This window comes from Apodemus sylvaticus, chromosome 8, assembly GCF_947179515.1.
Source record: "Apodemus sylvaticus chromosome 8, mApoSyl1.1, whole genome shotgun sequence".
Lineage (NCBI taxonomy): Eukaryota > Metazoa > Chordata > Mammalia > Rodentia > Muridae > Apodemus > Apodemus sylvaticus.
The window spans coordinates 84,133,066-84,159,724 of record NC_067479.1 but is presented as its reverse complement, the minus strand read 5'-3'; the positions used below and the strand labels follow the sequence as shown (position 1 = coordinate 84,159,724).

At 50.6% G+C, this 26,659-nt stretch overlaps 1 protein-coding gene across 1 annotated transcript in view; it reads left to right on the top strand.

Annotated features, from left to right (window-relative positions):
• Positions 1–14,015, top strand: part of Kcnk5 (potassium two pore domain channel subfamily K member 5) — a 43,376-nt gene extending 29,361 nt beyond the window's left edge. Inside the window, exons 2-5 of the mRNA XM_052189793.1 lie at positions 8,106–8,217; positions 8,762–8,928; positions 9,122–9,290; positions 11,554–14,015. Coding sequence (XP_052045753.1) covers positions 8,106–8,217; positions 8,762–8,928; positions 9,122–9,290; positions 11,554–12,428 — 1,323 coding nt within the window. The 3' untranslated portion in view covers positions 12,429–14,015. The remainder of the gene's footprint in view (positions 1–8,105; positions 8,218–8,761; positions 8,929–9,121; positions 9,291–11,553) is intronic.
• Positions 14,016–26,659: the final 12,644 nt, after the last annotated feature.

Below are 26,659 nucleotides of genomic sequence, written 5' to 3'. Positions count from 1 at the left end.
GCGTGCGCCACCACCACCCGGTTCCACAATATTTTTATATGTCCAGTGGGGAATCACCGGATTGAATGAGGGCCAGTTGATCAGCTGGGCACACCAGCATTCCCCATCCCCCCTCGTTACCCACCCTGATTCCTAAGTTGCTTTGGTGTATGAGGGATGGCTTGGGGTCTCCCTCCTTTGACATATGCCTGTCTGTGACTTGAAATAACTTGACAGTTGCTGTACTCAGGCCCAAACTACAAATGTTTACCTGACGTGTATCTAGCTGTTAACTTTAGTGCAGAGAACCCATCTCGGGGTCTTCATGCACCCTTGGTTTCCCACCTGGGAGGGGATCGTGTTAGAGTCCATATGGTCATGGACAGCAAGTGGCTGTGAGGCCAGCGTCAGGCAGACTTTTGATGACTGTGAAGCCTGAGACAGCAGGGGGTGGGGAGGGTTAGGAATTAAGTTCTTTCCCCTCCTGGCCTTGACCTCACCTGGGGAATGCAACGCTGACACCTGTGCCCCCGAACACCCCGCTTAGTTAGATGCATCTATTGCTTAGATAGATGGCAAACAGATAAGGATGGCTCAGAACTGTAGGCAGGGAAAGAGAAGGCTTCCTTCTGGGGTAGGGGGGCAGGGTAAGGGCACTTTCTGTGCCCAAGTTTCTTCCCGCCTATGGCACCTAACTATAGAGACATAGTGCTTTCTCCATGTGGTCTGAGGAAGCCAAGTGCTAAGAGGCTGTATAGGAAGAGAAAGACATGGTTGTCACTTCTTCTCACTGGCCCTCCCTGTGAACTTCTAGTCCTGTCCAGGATTTGCCACTCCCTCCTGTCCCTGTGGGCAAGTAGATCTCTATTCGGATCTCCTCCATCTACAGTGTCTGTGCTCCTGATTCAGACAAAGACAGAGGAGCTAGCATGCTGATAGCAGGCACGCTTGGCCTTCCCTCAGTGGGTCCTGGATGCTCGCCCTGTGTTCAGAAGATGCAGGCCAAGGCCAGCCAAGGACTTTCCCCAAGCCTCATTGCTAACCTTTGGGAGACCCTGTCCTTCTTAGTCCCAGGTAGGTAGGTCCATCTGGTTCTGCGTACAGATAGCCTGTATCTGAGACGGCTCAGTTTGTCAGTGCCACAGTGGACTGTCTGTGACTAGGGGTGAGTGTCTTTGGAGAGGAGGGCTTGGCAAAGAGTCAGTGAAGTGCCAATCAGTCAGCATGGTCTTCTAGACTCCCTTTCCTGTTCTCGCTATATAGCCACTGCCTTTGTGAGGGTTTCCGGAGGTGACAGGTGTCCTTCCTGCAGGAAGGACAACCTGGTCACTCCATGGGTATTCCCCCAGCGCAGCCATTGCATGCTCTGACCCCTAACCCTCATCCCCTCTCTAGCCTGGCTCCTTCCCTTCTCTTCGGCTGGGTGCACTGTCCCTTGGCTGGAGGTCATTGGTTTTCCCAAACCCAGAACTCAGCCCTATCCTGGACACCCTCTCTTTCTGAGTCTGCATCCCTTCCCCCGTTTCTGCTGGACAAAAGCCTCTACTTTGTTGCAGATAGAACTGTTTTAAAAGCCACCGATAGCCAGACATGCTGGAGCAAGCCCTTAGTCCCAGCACTGAGATGCAGGGCCAGGTGGAGCTCTGTATCCGGTTGAAGCCAGCTTGGTCTATCTATATAGGAAGTCCCAGGTCAGCCAGGGCCACACAGTGAGTCCCTATCGTAAAAGAATAAAACAACTTTGGAATAATGCTCAAAGATGTTGGGGTGTGTAGGCGTTTGAAGACACATGAGCTAAGGCTAGGGTACCCATCACTTAACAGGCGCTTCACTGCAGCAGCTACTGCGCTGTGCGAGGCAGAGGCCTAAGTTACAGGAACACAAAGTCTCTTCTTGGAGTTTATTTTTACAGGGGACTCTTCTTTCCCGTTGACATTTAACATTTCCTTTGTGATTGCCTGAGGCGATGTGTTCTAAGCCTGACTTCATTGTACTAAACAGCTTAAGCAGTGTTCTCGCTTCTCCCTCTGTGCCGTTGTGGTCCTGCTCAACTTCACATCCCAGCTCTGCCCCCTGCCTTGGCCTGGAGTCTGCTTTCTCATCTTTAAACCAGGCGAATGGTACTTGCTTTACAGGTCCTAGCCATTCAGTGAGGGAAGCGTTATAAGTACTTTGATCATTATATGTGCCCAAATATCATCTCAGCAGCTACACAGCTAGGAGGTGGTGTCTGGAAGAGCCCCCGGAAGGAGACTGATTAATGGTTCCAGTATTCGAGGTCTCAAGCACCGTGGACAGGTGGGGCGACTTTCCAGAACAGAGTCAGCCAGTGAGAGCACAAGGATTCTGGGTCTTGGAGCACCATAGGACTGCAATTCTCCAGGGGCAGGAATAGAGGAATGGGGGAGGGGCTGTGTTTGGGAAGCCACAGGATTTGTGGAGAGACCAAATAGCTGCATGGGTGCTTCTTAGATGGGACCCCCAGATAGGCTCGTGCCTTGGCCAGTTTACCCCACACCATGGAAAGAAGGCCTACCTGACTGACGGTGTGGATGGCTGGTGTCTGCAGGTTAGAGTGGGGGTGTGGATGTTGGCTCACTGGAGGACTGGGTGGGAATGGCTGGACTGGTGTTCGGGCACTGTTTTCTCAGCTGGTGGGAAAGGGTGGAAGTGTGCACAGGTCTCCTTCCTGTGGCCTCTGTGGGGAAAGGGGACAGGATCACCACGGTTTGGACCCGGGTGGCCCTGGGTTCTAGTCCCAGCCTTGTAGCTTTTCGTACCACGACCTCTGGCTACTTCTTTGCTATTTCAGCCTCAGACTCTCATTTGCAACGTGGAAAAAATGATAGTGTCTTCCCAGCAGAATCCTGTCCTCATTAAATGAGCTAAAAGGCACGTAAAATGCTGAGCAAAACCCTTGGCACGTAGGAAGACCTCAATAAATCACGCTGGCTTTATGATGAAGGTGACAAGCGGGGAACTCGATTCCGTCCCCAAACAGGAGCCTGGCCCGGATTGTGCAGGCTGGGCTCCCTCTCTCCATCACCCTCCAAGCTTAGGAGGAAAATGAAAATATTGTCTCTTGTGAGTTTAGGAGCCAAGTTAAAGAATACTGCAAATGAACAGGGGCCACCTCCTCCCGTGAGAGCTGTTTCTCTAACCCTGAGAACAGGACGCCTTGTCTAACAGGGTTTGCCTGCCTCCTCCACAGCCCTCCCTTGACCCGGGGATGGCCCCCATCCTGGGTCAGCTCTTTTGTTCTGGGAGACTGATTCAGGCCTCTTCCTCACCCTGCGGGATCCCAACCATGGCCAGCTAGCTGTGCATCTCCACCATGGCGCCACGCAATGGGAAAAAGAAAGACTCGCTGGCTCCCTCCGAGTTCCCACTCAGATCTCAGCTCCTTGCCAAGTGATACCTGGCAGAATCAGGAAGAGCCAGGCAGGTGCTGGCTGTGTCAAAGGTCAAGCAAGGGGGTGTCCAGCCACAGCGGCACTCTTGGTGTCCCGTCCTGTGGTCATCGCCCTCCTTATTCCCATCCGTGTTCCAGGTTTGGTGAGGAGCTATGCAGAGACCCCAAGCCAGCAGCCGTCTTTGGGGATGGTGGGCAGGGGAAGAAACAGTGAGGGGCCCTGGGGAGCTGTGATTGTCCACTACCCCTGTTGCCTTTTAGGATACCGTGCCTTTCTACCATTGCAGGGCTCCCTGGTGTCTTATGGGGTTAGGGGCTCTTAGGAGAGTGAACGCTCTCTATAGTTATCTGTCCTTGATGGGTGACTCAGGAGAACTCACGCAAGTCACGGGGAAAGCAGGTGAGCGGCGGAGCGGCGGCTCCTGATAAGCCCGGGAGAGAGAGGGTGAGGCTGCAAGCCTCGGAGGACACTGGCACCAGTGGGGTGAGGGCAGGAAGCCCGGCATTGCCATCCTCTGTGCTGTCCTGAGTTTTCAGCTTTTGTGTCAGGGGGAATGTTTAGTCCTTTCTGACTGATTTCTGAATCACATGTGGCCTTTGAGTCAGCCTGACTCCAGAGGAGCAGTGAAGCATTATGGGTAGGGCTGTCCTGTGATCGCTACCAGCATTTAGCGCCTTTGGTCTGCCATCCACTTTACGTCAGTATTGTCCTCTTGTTAACCATGAAAGAAAACTTGTGAGAAGACAGATTCTGTGTGTTCACAACCGTACTCCCCGTCTGACACAGAGTGTCCCTGTAAACACAATCTCCTGACTTTCCAGAAACTACAACTGGTCCCAAGTAAGGTCTCCTGTTCTGTGTGCCCCATATCATCTCCTGATGGGCAGTGCTCACCCCGTCCTAACGGATTCTCATTACGAGGATCTGCAGTGGCCGATGCTATCCTCAAATGCTTCCCTGATGGGTCTTCCTGGCCCTCGGCTCATTGATTAGCATGACGCGTATAGTCTGACACAGAGTTGGAACAGTCTGTGACTCGTGGCCTGACCTTGAAGCACAATGGACTTGGCATCTCCAGCTCTGGACTGATAACTCACCCTGGGGTTTACTTTTTTACCCGTGTTTGTTGATCTATGGCCAGTGGAATCCAAGAACTCTCCCCTTTGTCCTATCTTGATTTTTTTTTTCCTTTTTTCTTTCTCGTGTGTGTGTGTGTGTGTGTGTGTGTGTGTGTGTGTGTGTTGAGTAGGTATATGAATGTACCTGTAGAAGCCAGAGGTCCACACTGAGTGTCTTCCTCTATTGATTGAGACAGGATCAATCAGTGGACCCGCAGCTTACTGCTTCAGCTAGATTGGAACACACCCCACGGACCCACCTGTCTCCTTGCTCTATACTGCCCCACTCAGTTTATGTGAGTTCCAGGAACCTGAACTCAGGTCCTGGCAAGCACTGGACTCGCTGGACCATCTCTCTCACCAGTTCCCCACACACACACCGCCCCCTCCCCCCACCACTTTTCTGATTCAAAATTTGAAGACTTGAAGATTAAAAAGACATTCATTTTGTGTAGATTCTCACCATGTTTCCCCATTGTGGTGTTGTAGTTATCCTTCTGCACTGATTCTTAAATTTGCATCTTGTGTTCTCGTAGTGGTAGGCTCTTAATCATCTGAGTGTGTACCATTGAGTAAATGAAAGAAGACATTGTAAAGGCTAGGCCTTGGGCATGACCGTGGAGACCTCTGTCTGGATTGGCAATGAGGATACTGTTTAGAGATGTTGAGCTGCGTTTGAATGGACCCCAGACACTTTTCTGTCTTGTCCGTGAGAGTGTGCTGAAGGCTTCCTGCAGCCGCCTTGTTAACTCAGGTTGAGTGCTTTCGACATGACATGAAGCTTTGTGGCCCTTCAGTGAAGGAAATGTATTCGACTCATTCCAAATGTTCAGGTCTCCCCATTTGGAAGGTTTCAAAAGTCAGACTTGGTGGTGCACAACTGTAAGCCCAGCTTTCAGGAAACGAAAACAGGAGTCTAGCCTGGTTCCTTAGACTTTCAAAACAAAATCTCTACAGTTTTACCGTTTTACTTTTTGAAAACACACAGGCTGCTTCTCTCTGACATCTTTTTGTTCCTCGGGATTTCAGTGAGAATGATCAGAGGTGGTAAGCCAGTGCCATTTTAGATCTGGCATAATTGTTTATTTGATTTTGGTTTTTTATTTGCTCAAGATGAGGGTCCCACTGTCTAGCTCTAGTTGGCCTGGAACTTACCATATAGACCGTGCTGGCCTCAAAGCTCAGAGATCTGCTTCCCTGTTTCTCCTGAGCTCTGAGATTAAAACCTTGGGCCACCATACCCAGCCTATCTATCTATCCATCCATCTATCATCTATCTATCTATATCTCCATCTTTCTATCTATCTATCTATCTATCTATCTATCTATCTATCTATCTATCTATCTTATGCATTTGGGTACGTGCATACACATGAAGATGCCCTGGAGACCAGAAGCATTGGCTCTCCCTGAAGCTGGTATTACACGCAGTTGTTAGCAGCTTCATATAGGGGCTAGGGACCAAACTTGGAACCTCAAAGAGTAACAGAACACACGCTGTTAACCTCTGAGCTGTCTCTCCAGCTCCTTATTCAGAGACAGAGCCTCTCTACCCAGGCTGGCCTTGAACTCTGAACCCTCCTGCTTCCACCTTCCAAGTTCTGGGCTTGCAAGTGTGCCACCCTGGGCCTCACCTGTGCTGGGTGTGCTCTCTACAATCGAGCCACACCCCCATTCTTGCATACACTGTTTCATTTCAGGTTGTCGGCTTAAGATTTCTATCTGATAACAGGTGGGGACTAAAATGGTTCTGCTTTTTCTCCCCTCTGTTTAATGTCAACACTCAGGGCTCTAGACTTTCCTCATTCTCCTGCTCCAGACAGATTTTTAAAGGCTAAATAGGGGCTGAGGTGTGGCTTGGTGCCAGTGCCATTTCCTAGCAAGTAGGCTCAGTCTCCTAGAATTGAAGGAAGAAGCTGTTGGGTGTTCCTGCTGGTCTGCAGCATCTAAGATGCTCTTACCCGTAGAATATGTAAGATATCCTGCGTTCCATGCTCTCCTAGGTTTGGGAATGGCAGTGGGAGGTAGGGCAGCGAGCGGCCTGTGGTCTGATGGGGTGTCGGGCGGGCATGTCATCATGGAAAATTCTTCGCCAAAGTATGCAGCTCCATTTACACAGCCTCTGCTGCTTCTGCAAACTGTGCATTCCTTCGGAACCATCCATGCGTTCCCTCCTTCCCTCCAAACCTCAGTCATGCTTCGGGTGGCTTAGAAATGATGGCTTCTCCACCCCGTCTCTCTTTCCACTCTGTTCCCCGCTATCCTTGGCTTGGATTTTATAGGAAATTTGGCTGGGTTCCTGCTCTCTAGGCTGATGGGTCATCCCGGGGCTGACCTGGAATGACGGAACTTGAACCCCAGATTCAGAGCCCCTCACGGGCCTCTCTGGCCGCTCTCGGCATAGCTCTGATATTGCTCCTCCAGTCAGATGAGTTGAGAGGTAGGCAGAGCTGATGTTTGTAAGTGAGGCAGGTAGGAGTTTGTAGAACCAGGTTTGGTATTTCTGGGAAATTTCTGGAGCAGATAATGCCTGCCGTGGGGCCTCCAACCAGTTGGAAACTGTGGAGACCCGGTAAGTTTTAATCACTTTGAAGTATACTTATCACCTGTTGTTCTGTCTCCGTCCCAACAGTTGCTCAGCCCAGGGCAGAGAGAAGAAGGAACTCAGGGAAGGGGGAGCCTGTCACCATGAGGGACAGGATCAGGAAAGGATGGTTTAGCTCGTTTACGTGTCCTGATACATATCCTTGGCCTCGAGGATGCTGAGGTGACCTCAGTGGTCATCCCCCAGTGAACATGGTTGAAAGCCCCTTCTCAGGCTGTGGAGGGCTAACGTATAGGGGACATTGGAGGTATCTGTATTGCGTCTGCCCTCTTAGAGACATGGAATAGTCTCATAGCTCTTGGAGTTCAGGCCCTGAACCAGCACCACCTGGAAACTTTTTGGAAAAGCTCCCTCCTCAGAAGCCTGTGGTACAAGCTTTCTCAGCTCTGGGTGGTTTCTGTCAAAATTTCAAACCAGGTGCCTGGTTCATATATCTCCCTAGCTGTGTGGACCTGGGTAGATCATTCAACCTCCCTGGTCCTCTCTGTAAAATGTTTCAGCTATATAGTAAAGACACTGCTAGCCACCTTGGTATCCTGGTGGTCAAATGAGGAATGTGTTGCTGCTGCTATTAGTTTGGGGCAGGGTCTCAAGTAACCCTGGCTGGCCTTGAAGCAGGATCCTGATTCCCCTCCCCATGCTTTTTTCCCTCCTTGTTGGGTTTTGGTTTGGTGTTTGAGATAGGGTTTCTTTGTATAGCCCTGGCTGTCTTGGAACTTACACTGTAGACCAGTGTGGCCTGGAACTCAAATTTACCTGCCCCTCCCTCCCTAGAGCTGAGATTAAAGGCATGTGCTACCATTGGCCGACTCCTGTTTCCTCTTGAGTGTTGGCATTACAAGTGTGTGCCACTGTGCCAGGCTTATGCCATGCTGGGAATAGAGTTTAGAGTATGTATGCATGCTAGGCAAGGTGGAGTCCCTCTGAGCTACATCTCTGTCACTGACAAATCTCTCTCTGACCTTCCCTTTGGTTCTTTTTATTTTTTAGGTGGTGTCTGATGCTGCTGATCAGGGTGTGGCCATCACCGGGAACCAGACTTTCAACAACTGGAACTGGCCCAATGCGATGATTTTCGCAGCCACAGTCATCACCACCATCGGTAAGTCCCCTTACACCCTCAGTACACCCTCAGTACACCAGATCCACTTCCTCTCTCCTCAGAACCTTACAGGAGTCCAAGCCACTGATACTCAGCTTCACAGACTACACCCTGACATGAGCCCTGGGTGAGGGCAGAGGGATTCAGAGTGGCCATCTTTGGAGTCTGTCCTCCACACTGCTTATGGGTGTCTACCCAGTGAGGGCAGGCATCTCTGTTTCATTTGCACAGCAGTACCCAATGGACAGTGGAGTATCTGTGGGCCTCGTCCCTGCCCACAGGGAACTCCCAATATAATGGAGGGGACAAAGCCCCCTCTGTAGAAATAACTGTATAACTGACCAGGGTCAGAGCATGATCTGATCGAGGGATCATATATCGATGTTACTAGAATCGGATCAGTTTATCTTAAAGACTGTGTCCCTCACAAGCTGCTGCTGCTGCTGCTGTGTGTGTGTGTGTGTGTGTGTGTGTGTGTGTTGTTGGAGGTGGTGGCTCCATAATCTTTGCTGTGATCCTGGCCTCCCTCTCTCCTCCCTCTCAGGTTATGGCAATGTGGCTCCCAAGACCCCCGCTGGGCGCCTCTTCTGTGTCTTCTATGGCCTGTTCGGGGTGCCACTGTGCCTGACGTGGATCAGCGCTCTGGGCAAGTTCTTCGGGGGACGTGCGAAGAGGCTGGGCCAGTTTCTTACCAGGAGAGGAGTGAGCCTGGTATGTTCCTAACTCTAGACACAGAGATAAGGGGGGCATTGATTGGGGGCACCATGACAGCGGAGGGGAGGTGTTGGGACAGGTGACGCTTGTCCTGCTGGATCCACTGGAGCACCCTGGGACACTCTGTGTCTCAGTTGGGATGTAGGAGTCCCTTCCCACAGCTGACTTGTTTTCTCACCAACCCTGCTAGAGGAAGGCTCAGATCACGTGTACGGCCATCTTCATCGTGTGGGGCGTCCTGGTCCACCTGGTGATCCCGCCTTTTGTGTTCATGGTGACGGAAGAATGGAACTACATTGAGGGCCTCTACTATTCCTTCATCACCATCTCCACCATTGGCTTTGGGGACTTCGTGGCCGGTGAGTCCCTGCTTCCTTCCTCTGACCTCTGCCATGTCTCGTTCCAATTCAAGACAGGCCTTGTTGGGGCACCTGATAGATGCTGGCTAGTCTTTGATCTCTCTCTCTTGCTTCTCCCATTCCCATTCTCAGGTCACTTGGAATCACCCTGAAGCTTTTCCCAGATCTACACACACACACACACACATACACACACACACAGGAAGAGTACCAGACAAGGGATGCCTTCTCCCCACTGCCCTGCCCCCTCAGCCCTGCTTTCCTCCTCTGCGTAATCCCCACAGGCAATGAAGAGGTTCTTTGTCCCCTTTGTGTGAAGGCTTGTGCCTGTCCCAGCCTCCCATGCTCAGTGTCTGGTGCCTGTGGCCTGCACAGCCTCCTGGTTCCTAATCTTGAAACCCTTCTGGACCAGTGTCAGCCTGTGCCCTCCCTGTTGACCTGCACCTCGGCTCGCAGAGGTCACGGCGCCAGCTGCTTTGCTCAGAGGGCAGGTGGAGGTCATGCCTCTGCCCCCTTTTTGTGTGGAATGCTGTGAGGGGGCAGCCGAGTGGGTGGAGGGAACAGGACGCTTGCTTCAGTGAACACTCCTGACCCTAGCTTCGTGGGGCCTGCCTGCTGTCTGGATATAAATTTAGAGGCACAACCCCATCATTGTTTAGTCTCAGGGGCCCAGAGCCTGCTGAGGGGAAGCCTGTGGTATTAGGAAGTCCAGTGGTCCATCCTCCTGTCTTAAGCATCTGTAACAATAGCCACCACCACATGGGATACTGCCTACTGAATCCCTCTCAATTCCCCGGTGCTGAGGGTAGAAACCAGGCACGTGAGCCTGTGACATCATTGCTGCCATTGCTTCAGAGCAGGGCACCTCCTAAGGCAGAGGCTCTGGCTCCGGGGAAGGCTGTAATGAGGGCTGGAGGTTTCCTCTTCCAGGTCCTTCCCACCGTGGAAGTCAGGATGCAGATAAAGTTACAAAGGGTATTTTTAAAAATTATTTTATTATTTTATCTATTTGTATGTTTGGGAGTTAGCATGTGTAGAGGTCAGGGGACAATCTTCAGGAGTTGGTTCAGGACTTCAAGCGTGGCAGTAAGCACCTTTAGCCCATTGAGCCGTATTGCCTGACCAGGAAGGAAATCGTACCTAATTCTAGAAGGGAGAAGAACCTCTGGAGCTGTGGGGTGAAGGCGGGAAAGACTCTCTGGAGTGTGTTGTCACAGAGGGGCACGCAGAGCGGTGGAGCTCCCGAGGACAGTCAGTCAAAGAGAGGGCTACGCTGAAGAGGGCTGAGACAGGGAGGCAGGCTCCGCCTTGGAGGAGGGTAAAGACAGTTCAGAGTGGTTCTTGCCAGGTCAGTGCTTCCTGGGTCATCTCGACCCAACCACGGCATCATTCACAGTAAATCTGTTAGTCCCTCCCCAGGGCCGAGGCTGCCAGCACCCCCAATGTCGACTTTCTGCTCCGTTTTTAACTGTGCCATGATGCACTCACTAACTGGGAGGAACAGAACGGAGCAGAAAGATTCACACTCGTGAGCTGGTTATTCCACAGTTGCCCCCAAAGAGCCCCCTTGAACTCCCCTCACCCCCTAAGTGGTCTCGGGTCTGACATTTTGCAGTTGGAGAAACTGAAGCTCAGAGATGGGCTGGGATGAAATCACAGTCCTTCAGAAAGACAGGCAAGGACAGTCTAGGCCTCCGTGTGTGTGTGTGTGTGTGTGTGTGTGTGTGTGTGTGTGTGTATGGGTGTTTTGCCTGGATGTATATCTGTATGCCACATGTGTGCCTGGTGTCACAAAGAGGGTATCAGAGCTCTTGGAACTGAATTGGTTATAAGTAGCCATGTTGGTGCTGGGAATTGAACCTGGGTCAGTCTGGGAGAACAACCAGTGCTCTTAAACCATTAAGGGCATACCGTTAACTGTAGCCCTTATGTGAATTCTGATGCTGGAACTCAAGTCCTTGTCTTACAAGCACTTTTACCTCCCGAGTGATCGATCTCCCAGGTCCTTCCCTCCCTGAGACAGGGTTTCTCTGTGTTACCGTCCTGGCTGTCCTAGACTCACTTCATAGACCAGGCTAGCCTCAAAACTCACAGACATACAGCTACCTGCCTCTGTCTCCCAAATGCTGGGATTAAAGATACACACCGCCATGCCTGACTCCCAGGCCCTTTTTTTGACACGTTTTGCTGCGTCTGCAATGGTGTTACATCAGCCGGCACAGCTCTGGCCATTGCTGACCCTCTGGACTTCCTGTCTTTACAGGTGTGAACCCCAGCGCCAACTACCACGCCCTCTACCGATACTTTGTGGAGCTTTGGATCTACCTGGGGCTGGCTTGGCTGTCCCTCTTTGTCAACTGGAAGGTGAGCATGTTTGTGGAAGTGCACAAAGCCATTAAGAAGAGGCGGCGGAGGCGGAAGGAATCCTTTGAGAGCTCTCCACACTCCCGAAAGGCCCTGCAGATGGCCGGAAGTACAGCCTCCAAGGACGTGAACATCTTCAGCTTCCTATCCAAAAAGGAGGAGACCTACAATGACCTCATCAAGCAGATTGGGAAGAAGGCAATGAAAACAAGCGGGGGTGGGGAGAGGGTCCCAGGACCTGGACACGGGCTGGGGCCCCAAGGGGATGGGCTACCCGCCATCCCTGCATCCCTGGCACCTTTGGTGGTCTATTCCAAGAATCGAGTGCCCAGTCTGGAAGAGGTATCTCAGACTCTAAGAAACAAAGGACATGTGTCAAGGCCACTTGGTGAGGAGGCGGGGGCACAGGCCCCCAAGGATGGCTACCCAACCTCCGAAGCGTTTAGTAACCAACTGGACCGTATCAGTGAGGAGGGCGAGCCGTGGGAAGCCCTGGACTACCACCCGCTCATCTTCCAGAACGCCAACATTACCTTTGAAAATGAGGAAACCGGCCTCTCAGATGAGGAGACCTCTAAGTCTTCCGTGGAGGACAACCTGACCTCAAAGGAGCAGCCTCAACAGGGGCCCATGGCTGAGGCGCCCTTGAACAGCACAGGCGAATTCCCTTCATCGGACGAGTCCACCTTCACCAGCACTGAGTCAGAGCTCTCCGTGCCTTACGAGCAGCTGATGAACGAATACAACAAGGCAGACAGCCCCAGGGGCACGTGAGGTGGGCCTGGCTCCCCACCTGCTTTCCAGTGCCTTCCTCTTACCAGGGCTGTCCTGTGATGACCGGACCCCAGGGAGAAGGCTCTGGAAATGAGATGGGGAGCCAGGGACCTGCCTTTCCTTCTGTCCTCTCCAGTCGGTTGCTTCCATGGGATGTGGTGTTGGCCCAGGACAGGCCTCCATTCTGTGGCCCAGTGGGGAGGCTGCTGTCCTGGGCCTGCCCGGCAGGCCGACCCAAAGGCACGTAGGCAGCAACACTCACCCTGGAGGTCCTGGGTTTGCTGCTTGAGTCTTTCCCCATTGTTCGGTTGACTGTCATACGGTTCTCTGAGGCCAGAAGCTTCAGCTGAGTTCACCAGTGTTAATGGACAATGAACGCCCTTGTTCCTGGCACTAAGCTAGGCATTTGGAAGGAGGAGCTTGTAAGACCCAGGGGTGGCACGTGGTTCTTGGGTGTTCTGGGAAGGCACAGATATGATGGAGTTTGGGGGCACCTCAGCACCCCAGCAGTAGCAGGACCCGCTTGCCCACCTACTCATCACTGCCCAGCTAGCCCCTTACTGCAAACCTCAGGGCAGGGGCTGTGGGGGAGGGGCTATGTGTGTCCTCTCAGTGGAGCCGTGCCCACCTCGGACTCCCTCTGAACAGCGACAGCAGGCCAAAGGTGTCCTATGCCCTGAAGATGCAGGAGAGAGATGGAAGCTCTGGGTGTGGTCAGGGAGCTCAGGAATGAGGTGCAGGCCCCTCAGCGCAAGCCTAGGCACCCACACTCCCAGCCCACCGTCTCGTTTCATAGATTCCCTCACTGCCTCTCTTAGTAAGGCCTGTGGAGCGAGGCCAAATCATTCTTGGCTCATAGAACTGTGAATTGAGCTAACCCCCCCCCCCCGCCCCCAGCCACTGTATGGTGTTAGCGTGTGCAGGTGCCAGTGGGCATGCGTGTGCACATTTGGGCTGGGGAGAAAAGAAAATGTGAATCTTACTGGTCCAGTTCCTAGTGAGGTCTGGGAACTAACTGCTGTCTAAGTCCCTGATGCTCAGCCTTCAACCAGCCCACTCTGGCCTAAATGCTTTCTGTTATTAATATTTTTTTTTTATTGAACTGTTTGTTTTTATACCCAGAGCCAGTAAGGAACAGGGTCCCTGCCGTTGGAATGGAGGTCTGTCTGTCAGGCACTCTGGTGTCCTCCCAGCTCTCCTTGTCCTTTGTCAGCCAAGGTCTAGCTAGGGAGGGACAACCGCAGGTCTCGGGTGCGGGACAGGAGTTAAGGAGTTCCTGGCTCAGCTGATAACCTGCCTCAGCCCCTTCCCCCCGCCATGTATAGATGCCGAGGGGCATATGGGGGCCAGAGCCCCCACGTTATGACACTGAGAGGTGTGTTTCCATACCTCCACCATTATCAAAGCGGTTGTAGAGGCCACAGCAGCCTCAGGCTGGGAGGAAGAAGAGCCCAGCTCCTGTGAGATGTCCGCAGCCCTGGAGCCACACCGACCACGCTGTATGCATGTGCTGGTGGTGAAGGCAGATGTAATTTATTTTAACATTTTTCTTTTTTTTTTTTTTTACAATAAAACACATGAACAAGCCCTCTTGGTGTGTGGTGTGTTTGGGGTGGGAGCAGGGTGGGGGTGTGGGGTAGGTAGGGACAGGCTGATGTCAGTAGGTTAGAAGGATTGGTATAGAGCTGAAGTGGAGATCAAGGAAGAAAAACCAAGCAAGAACATCTAGGAGCAGGGCAAAGATGTTCTTCTGACTTATCTGATGCCGTGACCATATTCTACCCCAAAGGAACCTAAGGAAAAGCTATTTGGCTTACATATTTCCATCATCAAGAGGAGTCAGTGCAAGAACCTGGAGGCAGGAACTACAGAAACCATCTTTTGCTGGCTTGATGTCTGACTCATTAGTCCCATGCTTAGCTGAGTTTTTCTTAGAGGCCAGGACCACCCACCCAGGGATGGTGTGCTCACACTGGGCTGAACTCTTCTTCATGAATTGTAATCAACAGTCTCCCACAGCTGTGCCCACAGGCCCATCTGATCTAGGCCATTCATTCCTCAGTGACGCCTCCCATCAGATAGAAGCCTCAACTCGACAATTAAGGCTGGTCGGGTCAGGGAGGGTGGTGTGGCCAAGTCTGCCCCTCGGTAGCTTCCAGACACCTTTCTACAGATTTAACACCCAATAAAACAAAGTAACACTTTTGCCTTGCAGCACAAACAGGGCAGGAAGCAGACGGGTGTCTGAGGCACCAAGTTGTGCAGACACGAGAAATGGAGATGGCTTTGAACCCAGGTAGCACAGATCCTGGCCAGTTCACAGCCAATGTGCTGCGATGAGAAGATGGCTAGTGGGTTTTTGATTGTTCTGACATCACTGGATGGGCCTCACATCTGCAGCTGGGTGAATCAGAACTTTCCCAACTCAAGGAGTTCGGAAGCAGAAAACACAGCCAGAGCGTAAGCACCCTGTTTAAAATCTGTGAGCTGGAAAGATGACTCACGGGTAACATTTGCCAAGTGACCCTGACTGCAGTTTGGTCCCCAGCACACACTTAAAAAGCCGCATGAGGTGCCTAAAAAACCTGGCAGTGAGATTGGAGTCAGAAAGAGGAGAATCAAATGGAAGCTTTATGCATAGGACAATGTCAACAATAATGAGGCCCTGCCTCAAAACCAGGGTGGAAAGAGAACTACTCTGGAAAAGTCCTGGCCCACCCATACACACATACGTACATACATGCTTTCATGAGAAAGCAAGCACGCACGTGCACAGGCACACAAACACACACAAGAGTCTTTTGCCTGGTGTGGTTGTTCATACCCGTGATCCAACTACGGCACTTCATCCCACAGAGCTGTCTCCCCAGGCTGCTGTGCCATTTCTATAAGGAACCCTGAGATTTGGATGTCCCGGAGAGGTCCTGGAAACAACACCCCACAAATAATGCACGGTTGAGTTGGAAATCCTTCCCATCTGCCTGTTTATTTCTTCTCTCCCTATACTCCCTCGCACCCTCCCCTCGACCCACGCTGAGAGCACTGGGATGCATAGGTCCAAGGCTTTCCGGTTTGACTTCGGCCTTAAGGTAACAGCATCCTAACAGCAACACCTTTTATTTAGCATCAGGTTGCTTCACAGACTGCCAGCTGCTGTGTGAAACAGCACAGCCCTTCGTCCCCAACAGCACCAGTCACTATGCGCCCGGAGATGGGACTTGGGGAGTGGCTTTCAGGGACAGCGGAAGGGGACAGGGACAGATTATCAACACATGCCGAAGAAGGCTGGGCTGTGGCCTTCCTATGGCTGAACTTAATCTGGAGCTTTCTGAAGTAGGAGAGGGGGGAAAGCAGTTAGAGCAGAGCCCTGGCCAGGCTCCCCAACTTCCTGAGAAGTCAGAGAAAGGGAAGGCTGCAGGAGTGAGGGAGAGATTGGGGACGAGGAAGCAGTGAGCTGGCCCTTGGGCTCTGAAGTCACTGGGCACTCAGGATGGCACAGCCCTCCACCGAAGCCACTGAATTAGCCCTAGCCCGGGGCAGGGTTCCAGAGGAGTGAGGTCAATAGGTTCAGTGGAAGTCAATGGTGCTGCGCCTCCCAGCAGCCTCTAGTTCTGCTGCCTTCAGAAGCCTTCCGGCCCTAGGCTGAGAGAGCACCCTACTCTCCCTCAGTATCTTTGCACTCACTGCTCTGCTGCCACTGTTAACTGGTCACCCACTCTGTACTAGGTTAGGTAGGGCACTTCTGGTGCAGCTGGGACTGACAAATGGCCCTGCCTCCAGGGAGCAAGAATGGCGTCTGTCCTATTGCAGGACGCCTTTCAGTGGCATCCTCTCTCTCCCTCTCCCTCTCCCTCTCCCTCTCCCTCTCTTTCCCCCACCCCTCTCTCTCTCTCAAGATTTCTTTTCTAATGTTAAATCATGTGTGTGTGTGTCTGTATGCAGGTATGCACATATGTGTGCAGGTACTTGAGAAGGCCAGAAGAGGGTATCACGTCTCTTGGCACTTAAGTTCCAGGTGGCTTTGAGCTGCCTGGTGTGTGTACTGGAACCTGAACTCAGGTCCTCTACCCGAGCAGTGGACGCCCGTGGTTGCTGAGCCTCTAGCTCCTGGAACTTCAAAACAAAAATAAAACAAAACAAGAAGTAATATTTTATTAGTTCTTTGAGAATCCCGTGCATGCATTTAACAACTGTGACTATATTTTCCCCCTTCCAACCCCCTGACTCTTCCCAGACCTCACTCCCACCTCCAACTTCATATCCTCGTTTTTTTAAAAAAATAAGCCATTAAGTTCAGTTTGTACAAATGGGTGGCGGCGGGAGCGGGAGCATTGGAGCAGGGCGGAGGACCTACCAGGGCCACACCTTTAAAGAAAACTGACTCTACCTCCTTTTCAGTCAACAGCTCCGTAGCGGGGCTGGTGAGCCCATCCCCCACCCATGCTGGAAGGTTGGCTGGATGGATCTTGCACCGTGGCGGAATTCATGAGTGTTCTGGTCCTGTTGTGTCCATCCAAAAGATGCCGTTTGCCGCTGTTCCCCCTGACCTCTGGCTCTTACAGTCTTTCTGCCCCCTTTTCCGTGATGTTCCCTGAGCCTTGGGGGAGGGGTCATGTTATAGACGTCTCCTCCGTGGCTGGGCACTACTCACACTGCACTTGTTTTCTACACTGTGGGGCTGTGAGTTTTTTACATTAACCAGCATGCACTGCGTTAAAAAGCCTTAAGATCTCTTTTATCTATGCCTTTTAATCCTAACGTGTTATTAACTTCATTTTACAAATGAAGAAGCAGAAGAGAGCAATTTTCCCCAAGTTCAAACAACTATGAGGTGGCAGAAAACGCCTGCCCAGGCTTGCATTCCTGTCCCTCACACTGCCCTCTGGCAGTTCTGAATCTGATAGGGAAGACACCCACAAAATCTGTTGGCGGTCTCGGAGGCTCTGACCTACAGGGAGTCTGCAATCTGAGGAGGAGGGGAAGCCAGAAATGGAGAAACCGGCACATACTGTATCCCAGCTGCCTCTCTGCCTTCTTGTGAGACCCAAGAAGAGTCACCATGGAACTGTTCAGGAGGACTAAAAAGAAAAATGCCTGCTTGGGGGTCACCTCGTCCTAGAATGGGCCTGGCAAGGGCAGGATTGCTTGGGAAGTTTCTGAAGCCAAGGTTACTGTCTGGGAAGACAGTGGGCAGGTAGGGCAGATTGTTCTGGGAGATGTCTCCAGCAAAGACGACCTCTCTTTGGGGACGAGGGGCACCTGAAGTTTGGTCTCAGCTCTGCCCATCTGCTCTCCATGTTTGAATAACAAGTTCCTGCTTCAGACAAACAAACAAACCCGCTTATCTGGTGGTGGGGGGGGACAACCACACTGTACTTGGGGAAGTCAGAGGACAACTTAGTAGACACAGATATCTCTGCCGTTTGTTATGTGTGTTCTGGGGATCAAACTCAGGGCATCAGGCTCCACAGCAAGTGCCTTTACCTGTTGAGCCCAGATTTCCAGTTTTGAAACCCAGGCCCCAGGTGCTAGTCTCTATGAGTCTCCACCGTATTCATGCTATGAATTCATGCTATGCTTCGTGACCCGCCTTTATTTTCTCAGGGGCTACCTGCTATCACCTTTCCATAGCCACCAGTCAGCCCTCCCGAGTCTGGGCTGGGTGCCTTTCCCTGTGTGGCACTGTCCCCGCAGGAAACTACCTCTGTTCCAACAGCTGTGACCTGTTCAAGTTCCCTGTCTCCTACTCTATGCCCTCTCCCCAGCAGAGAACCACTGTCTGGAGGTATGGAAGGCTGGGTTACTTGAGTGTGTATCCCCACCAGGGCCTGAGACTCTGCTTTCTGATATTTGAAAAAATGCAGGGTGAATGTCCTCCCAAGTCCCATGCTTCTCACTGGCCACTCTGTCCCTCGGTTCCTGAAGCAGAGGCCAAGCCAGGAGCCGATCTTGTTCCACGAGGACGAGTCCCAGCAAAGCCAGGTGCGTGAACTTGAGGGACCTTGTGGCAGACTGAGGTGGCCCTGATGAGTCACCTCATCTTATGCCAAGTCACCTGAGTCTAGAGGGCAGGACCAGGACAGAGCATCTCCTGCCAGAGAGCTCCGCTGCTGCAAACCGCCTTTATACATCTCCTCATCTTTACCTCTCTGTGTTCCCAGATGATTGGGAACAGAGTTCCCACGGCCCCCAAATCCCTCCTTTCCTGCCATCTTTCCAGGCTGGAGTATCTCTCCCGTCCTTAGAAGCCCTTTCACACCTCTGCTCTGTGGGAGATTGCTCAACAAGATGAAGCAGACAGGTGTAGTGTTTTATAGCCCAGCTGAAGGGCCTTTTACAAATTTGGAAATCTGGTACTTTGGTTTGGAGCCCAGAAGAGCAAGGCCTCAGGGCAGGATCTGGGGGGGTGGTCAGAAGTAGCATGTATGGAAGGGGGTGATCATGGAGAACAGAGAAGAGACAGCAGACATACTTGGAAAACATTTTAAATTTCTCTCTCTCTGTCTCTCTCTGTCTCTGTCTCTCTCTCTGTGTGTGTGTGTGTGTGTGTGTGTGTGAGAGAGAGAGAGAGAGAGAGAGAGAATATGTGTATGTGTGTCCACATGTGTATGGATGGCTGAGGAGGCCAGAAGACGTTGTCAGAGCCCCTGGATCCGAAGTTCCAGGCGGTGCTAGAAACAGAACTCAGATCCACGTGTGTGTGCACACACCCACACAAGCACATGCACACAAGCACATGCACACACACACACACACACACACACACACGTACAAACCTCGCGCACACACCCAAGAGCTCTCAACTGCTGAACCGTCTTCCCGGGCTGGAACTGTACTTTTGAACCAGTCGCACTGGGTGAAGCCAGCACTCCATCCTGCTGGGTCACTTCTGTGAAGTCAGTCAGACATTGGCCCCTCGGGCTGATTTCTCTGAAGACAGGGCCTTCTTTCACCCACCAGTGCCTACTTCCAGGGCTTGAGAAGGGCCCCAGGGAAATTGTCCCTTACCTTCCTCCACATGTGATGGGTGGAACACCCTGTACTGGCCAGATGCCTCAGATAAAAATCTTCCCCCTGCTGACTTGTTAGCAACGAGAACTGCCTATTTCCACCAACAAAAGAAGCCCCCTTAAAGGTGGCTAATTTTTATGTGCTTGCTTGTTTTGCAGTTCTGGGAAGAGGAACTCTAAAACTGAACAGCCCACCTGGGCTATTTTGATCTATAAACAGACAGGTGATTTCCTTTGCTTTTGGACAGATAATAGAAAGACCTGATGCTTCTATGCTCTAGGGGAAGATCGAAATCTAAGAAATCCAAGTACCTTGAGACCCAAGCAATAAAGAAGTCCAACTCCAATCACGTGACCACATGGACATACCAGACCACATCTTGAACACCCCAGCCCTAGGCGATGTTTCAAAGTACATAGCCAGCTATCCTTATGAGGAAATAAATGGCACTTGTTGTGGTGAGCCTGTGTTGTACTGTTTTGTGTTGCTACAACAAAATGCCTGAGATGGAGTACTTTATAAAGAAAAGAGATGGGGCTGGAGAGATGGCTCAGTGGTTAAGAGCACTTACTGCTCTTCCAAAGGCCCTGAGTTCAAATCCCAGCAACCACATGGTGTCTCACAAACATTTGTAACAAGATATGACTCCCTTTTCTGGAGTGTCTGAAGAGAGCTACAGTGTACTTCCATATAATAAATAAGTAAATAAATCTTAAAAAAAAAAAACAAAAGAAAAGAGATCCCTCAGTGATGGGGATCTCAGAGCATAGTAATGGTGTGGGCTTCTTCTGCTGAGGGCTTCCAGGTGGATAGCATCACATAAGAAGGGGGTGAGGGGAGAGAGAGAGAGAGAGAGAGAGAGAGAGAGAGAGAAAACTAAGGGAAAATGAGAGCAAGTCAAGAAAGCTGAACTTATTTTTTAATATATTTTTTGAAACAAGGTTGGTCTTGAACCACCAATGAACCAAGGGTCACCCTGACCTACTGATTCTCCTATCCCTACCTTCTGCCCATATGCCTGCTACCTTGCAGTTTTAAAGGCGCCTGCATTGAACCCAGGGCTTTATGCATGTTAGCCAAGGACTCAACCAACTGAGCTACATCCTCAGACCCTGAATTTGATTTTTTAGCAGTCTGCCATTGGAATAACCACTACACACTCACAAAACAGTCCTGAATTCTTTCCAAGGACGGTGCCCCCAAAGGTCCAATCGCCTTCTCTAGACTCTACTGTTACAGGATATTTGAATCTGTCTCTAGTTAGGATGTGGTTCAGCCTTTAGTATGCATCTTTAATCCCAAACAAAGAAGGTAAAATTAGTTTGTTAAAGGAAACACCCATATTTGAAAGTGATGTCTAATTGAGCGGCAGACAAAGTGATGAATCAGAGAAAGATTTGACAGACTAAGGTATGCCCGACTCTCACAAGGAGAGAGGAAAGGGAAACATAAGGGAGAGATGGAAAGCACACTAAGAAAAGAGCACAGCAGCCGGGCGGTGGTGGCGCACCTGTAATCCCAGCACTCTGGGAGGCAGAGGCAGGCGGATTTCTGAGTTCGAGGCCAGCCTGGTCTACAGAGTGAGTTCCAGGATAGCCAGGGCTATACAGAGAAACCCTGTCTTGAAAAAAAAACAAATCCAAAAAAACAAAACAAAACAACAAAAAAGAAAAGTGCACAGCACAAAACAATATATATATATATATATATATATATATATATATATATATATAGAGAGAGAGAGAGAGAGAGAGAGAGAGTTCAGTGGAGTTCACAGGGAGAACAAATAAGCACAGAGAGGGAGAAGGAGGCAGTTTTACCAGGAGGGTTTTACAGAGACAGGTTGAAGTGAGAACAAGCTAGACACAGGTAAAGACAGAACAAGCAAGAGAATGAGAAGGAGCCAAAAGGTTAGAAAAGATTGCTAGAGTTAATTTGAGGCCAAGCAGAGCAATTCGGAGGTCAAGAGAAAAGCCAGACTGAGTAAGTCAGGTGGGACTTTGAGTGAGGAGTTGAACTAGCCAGTCAGAAGAGATTAAAAAAAAAAAAAAAACCCAAGAAGGGTGAGCTTATTCAGCAATAAGTCTCAGAGGCTGAAAACACTCTAGGCCTAGATTAGATTATACAGAGGCTAGAAGCTTCCAAGAGTAGGCCTAGGTTAGCAGACTGAGGCAATAAATCTCGGAGACAAGCTGGGTGGTGGTGGTGGCGGAGGCGGCCGGTGACGGTGGCGGTGGCGGGTGGCAGTGGTGGTAGCGGTGGTGGTAGCGGCGGCTGGCAGCAGCAGCAGCAGCAGCAGCAGCAGCAGCAGCAGCAGCAGCAGCGCACGCCTTTAATCCCAGCACTTGGGAGGCAGAGGCAGGCGGATTTCTGAGTTCAAGGCCAGCCTGGTCTACAGAGTGAGTTACAGAACAGCCAGGGCTACATAGAGAAACCCTGTCTCAAAAACAACAACAACAGCAACAACAACAAAACACCAAAAAACAAAAACAAAAACAAAAAATCTCCGAGACAACAATTACATCAGGTGAATAAAAGGTACTTTTATACTCTGCCTTTTAAAGATTCTATCACCATCAACATAGTTATACTAGGGACCAAGCCACCAGCTCTAGAGTCTTTGGTAGACAACCTGTATGATGGTCTGAGACATTCGCTGTGCTTATCCCAAGCAAATGGCTGTCTGCTGGGCTATGGAGAAGGTTCTGAGGTACAGAGACAGCCTGGCACCGACCACAACTACATTAAAATGTAAAGCGGTGAGGCATGGGGCTGGAGAGATTGTTCAGTGTTTCAGAGCAGTTGCTTTTACAGAGAACCCAGGTTCTGTTCCCAGCATCCACATGATGGCTCAGAATTACCTGTAATTCTAGTTCCAGGGGATCTGACTTCCTCTCCTGGCATTTAAGGGCTCCTTTAAACATATGTTGCACATAAACTCATGCAGCACACGCAAATACACATACATTCTAAAAATTGCAAAGTGGACCAGCTTTTCAATATACCTGAGCCAAAGAGTACCTGCTACACTGACTCAAAAACTCTGTCCTTAGACACAGCATGGCTGAGACCAGATATCATTTGTGGCCAATGTCTTTTCCTCAGATGTTGAAGATCTCTTTCCAGGTCTCCAGACCTCTATGCTATCTGTAAAATGTGTTGGGAGGTCTGGAGTCTGTGATTATCTAGGCAGGTGATGTTAACAGCCATTTCTGCCTGTGTTAAAGATGCCCCACTGTCTTACGAATTGTCTTAGTCAGTGTTCTATTCCTGTGAGGAGACACCACAACCAAGGTAACATTTATAAAGGAGAGCATTCAATTGGGGCTTGCTTACGGTTTCAGAGGTTTAGTCCACTATCATCATGATTGGGAGCTTGGCAGTACTTAGGCAGACCTGGTACTGGAGAAATAGCTGAGAGTTTTACATCCGGATCTGCAGGCTGCAGGAAGACAAGACAGTGGGACCTGGCTGGGGCTTTGGAAACCTCAAAGCCCACCCCCCAGTGACACATTTCCCACCAATGAGACCACACCTCCTAATCCTTCTAAGTAGTGCCTCTCCCTATGACTAAGCATTCAAGTATATAAACCTATGGGGGTCCATTCTTATTCAACCCCCAACACGTATGTTACCTTGCTGTCATGAGTGACAATATCTCAAAGAAATACTTGCCAGGAATCTGACTATTGAAACAACAGTCCTCAGGAAATTGGAATTTTATGTTGGAAGAAGGCACAGGTTGGCACCAGACAGACAGAAGAAAACTTGTCTCCTGGAAAGAGATTTACAACTGAGCTGAGCCTTGGTTGTTAGGGCTGCCAAGGCCCAGACTTTATCTGCCACAGTTGTGGTAGCAACTCCATCCAAGCACTGACTACTGTTTGTAAACATTTTCTTACTTAAGCGCCCACCACACTGTATGAGGCTGGTGTTATTATCATTATTATTATTACTAAGAACTGAGGATCAAAGTCACACAGCTCCCGAGAGGCAGAGCCTGGGCTCTCATCCCAAAGGAAGGGTGCACAGAGACAGTGATCTTCCCACAAGTCACAGCCAAACTTTAGTGTGTAAAACCAGTGAGTTGGAACCAGCATCCCAGCCTGGCTTAGCAGCGATGGCGACTCAAGAATCACCGGAGGACTCATGGAGATAGCTCAGTTGCTGTCCAAGCAGAGACCTTAGTTCACATCCCAGCATTCCCATTAAAAGCCTGACTCAGCAATGTGCATCAGCCCTCCCAGCACGGGGCAGGCAGAGACAGGACTTGATTCTCAGTCAGCCCCAGACGAATTCATGAGCTCCAGGTTCAGTAAGAGACCCTGTCTCAAAATATAAAGTGGTTTCAGGCTGGAAAAGTGGCTCCATGATAATGCAGGTTGATCATTCAGAGGATGCAAGCTCATTTCTCAGCACCCGTGGTTAGTAGATCTGGATTGCCTTGTAACTCCAGCTCTGGGGGGGAGGGGGGGCCGCAGGATCTGATACCCTGTTCTGGCTCTGTAGGAGTAAACACACACACACACACACACACACACACACAATCACACTAGGGGTTTTCTGGGCTCTGCCTTAGAAAGGTCCTGATTAAGAAGCAATGGGAGAAGGATCAGAAATACCCAAGTCCTGGGAACCCTGGCTGGAGGGCTTAGGACTCACATATTTGTGTTTCCTGTATTCCTGCCAAGCCATCCTGCCTGTGTTTCCCCCTGCACTGAAATGCATGTTTACCCCCTCACTCTCTGATTCCTTCACCTGCGCCTCTGGCCAGCTGAGCTGCTCTGTCAGGGCTGTTGACACCACACACTACAGAGCAGATGACCTGTGTTTGTTGAGTCTCATGAAAGTTGCCTAGGACACCTGACGTTGGTGATTGAGGAGGAAGGAGAATGTCTCTCTCTAGCCACTCAGATCTCTACCCTCAGCAGTTCACTTCATGGGAAACGTGAACCCAGGAGCCTGGAGGCCACTCCTGTCAGCTCACAGGAGCCAAATGGTTTGCTTTTCAGAACGTTTACAAGTTGGGTATCAACCTAGCCCCTTAAAGAAAAAGACGACAGAATAAAAGAAAACTAAACCACAGGGCTGAGAGGTAGCTCAGACGGGAGGACTGATTAGAGTTTGAGGCCCAGCTGCCCGTAAAAAGAAAACTGTGTCTGATTGCTCATCCCTGCAAGCCCAGGACTGGGAGATGGGGATTCCTGAGGTCCCTGGCCTAATGGCTGCATTCCTGGCCAGCGAGAGACCTGTCTCCAAAAACAAGGCAGCTAGCACACGAGGAATGTCAGCTAAGGTTGATCTCTTGTTTCCACATGCATGCGCCCCCATGGGCTTGCACACTTGCATGCACGAGTGTGTGCACACTGTGTCACAAAATACTACCAAGACTGGACATGGGCAGTCATCTTGGCATTGGGAAGCAGAAGCAGGATTATAAATGTAAGGCCGTCTGGGCTATATGTATCAAGATCCTGTCTCAAAAAATTAAATTGAATTATACAAGTATGTAATTAAGCTGTGCCGGCTGCCACTTTCCCACCAGGCTTAGGTAATGTGATGTCAATGCTATAGGCAAAAGGCAGTGCCACACACACCTGGGTTTCCCGGTGAGTCCGTGAAGATGCTGTGGTTGGCATCGGACAGCTTGAAAGGACTGATTGTTTGGATCCTTTGGTGCCCACGGCTGTGGTGTGACAGGTGATGCCACACTCATTGATGGCTCTAGGCTGACATGGCTCCCCGGTCCCACCCCAGAACCCTCTCATCTGAACCAGGATAGTACCACCAGCCATGTTACCAGGCATTCCGACTCACACCCACCTGCCATGCCTATGAATCCGGAGTCTCAGGCAAAGCTCTGGCCCCAGCGGGTACAGCTACTTTGATATGTCTCAAAACTGGGTCCTTAGAGAACTTTCTTGTGCGAAGATCATTGAAGAGACTCAAATAAACTTAGGATGGTATAGTTCAGAGGCCATGGCTCTTTACAAGGGGACTGAGGGAAAAGATCTTTTCCTCTTTTGTGTGTGTGTGTGTGTGTTCATGTGTGTGTTTGTGCATTTTTGTGTTGGTATGTCTGTCTGTCTGTCAGTCTGTCTGTCTGGGTCTGAGTGTATAGTGGGAGGTGGAGGCAGAGAGAAGTCGGAACAATGGATCTTTTCCTTCTCTTTATTGACTTGTTTATGTGGGAGGCGGCACACATGCGCCACAGGGATAAGTGGAGATCAGAAAACATGTGGGATGACTCAGGTCATCGGACATGGCGGCTTGGGCCTTGATCTGCTAAACTCTAACCCTAACCCTTATTTAAAAAAAAGTAAGGATTTTTCCGTAAGCCAGCCTATGGACTCATGGATTTTTTTTTTTTAGGACCCGTGAAAGTGTTACATTGTAGTTCTGGTTCTCCAAGAAGCAGATGCCTCCTGAGAGACTGGGTGTGTCGAGATGGTCACAAGTAACCCTCGTGAGACAGGCTGGGTGTGTCGCTGTTTTTATTGCGCTTCAGGTTGAACTCCAAGTGGCTGTGGAGGCATCCTAGAGTTCTGTGTGGACAGAGGGAAGTCTAATGGCCTGTGGCTACTGGGATGCCCTCCAGGCAAAGGGGGCGAAGAGGGTCCCCAAGCCCGTGCTTTGTTCCCTCCTAGAGTGTTCACATTCTTGCCAATTGCACCCATGGCCTGAGCACGGGCTTCGGGTTGGGTTCAAGCGACTTTGACCAGTACTTGGAGATCTCTGGGGAGTGTTTTAATGACCACTGAGTTACAGGTGAGCATAAAACACGGTCCTATAAAAGTCAGATAGGAAGGGATGGGGAGATGGCTCGGTAAAGTGTTTGCCACACATACCCAAAAGGACCTAGCATACGCAAAAGTCTTGCCCTATAGGGAATACCAAAACCCTATCAACTGTAAAGAACCTTGGTGCACTTTCAGTTCGCACTCAGCCCACAACAGTAAGTACCGAGTCTTCTGCCACTGAAGTTGCTCAGCCTAAGAGTAGGTGTTTACCTATCGCAGAAGTTGACAACTTGATCTCAAAGGTCTCACTCAACCATGTGACCCTAATTTTCCACAGCGGGTCGGGAGGGGGGTATTTTAAGATTGTTTTCGCTCCTTTTTGGCACTCAGTGCCCCAGGCTTGACACTTGGCAAGGAAGCTTGTACCTCTGGGGACAGCTGTGAAGCAGCACAGCAAACAAAGGGTACCAGAAAATTCCT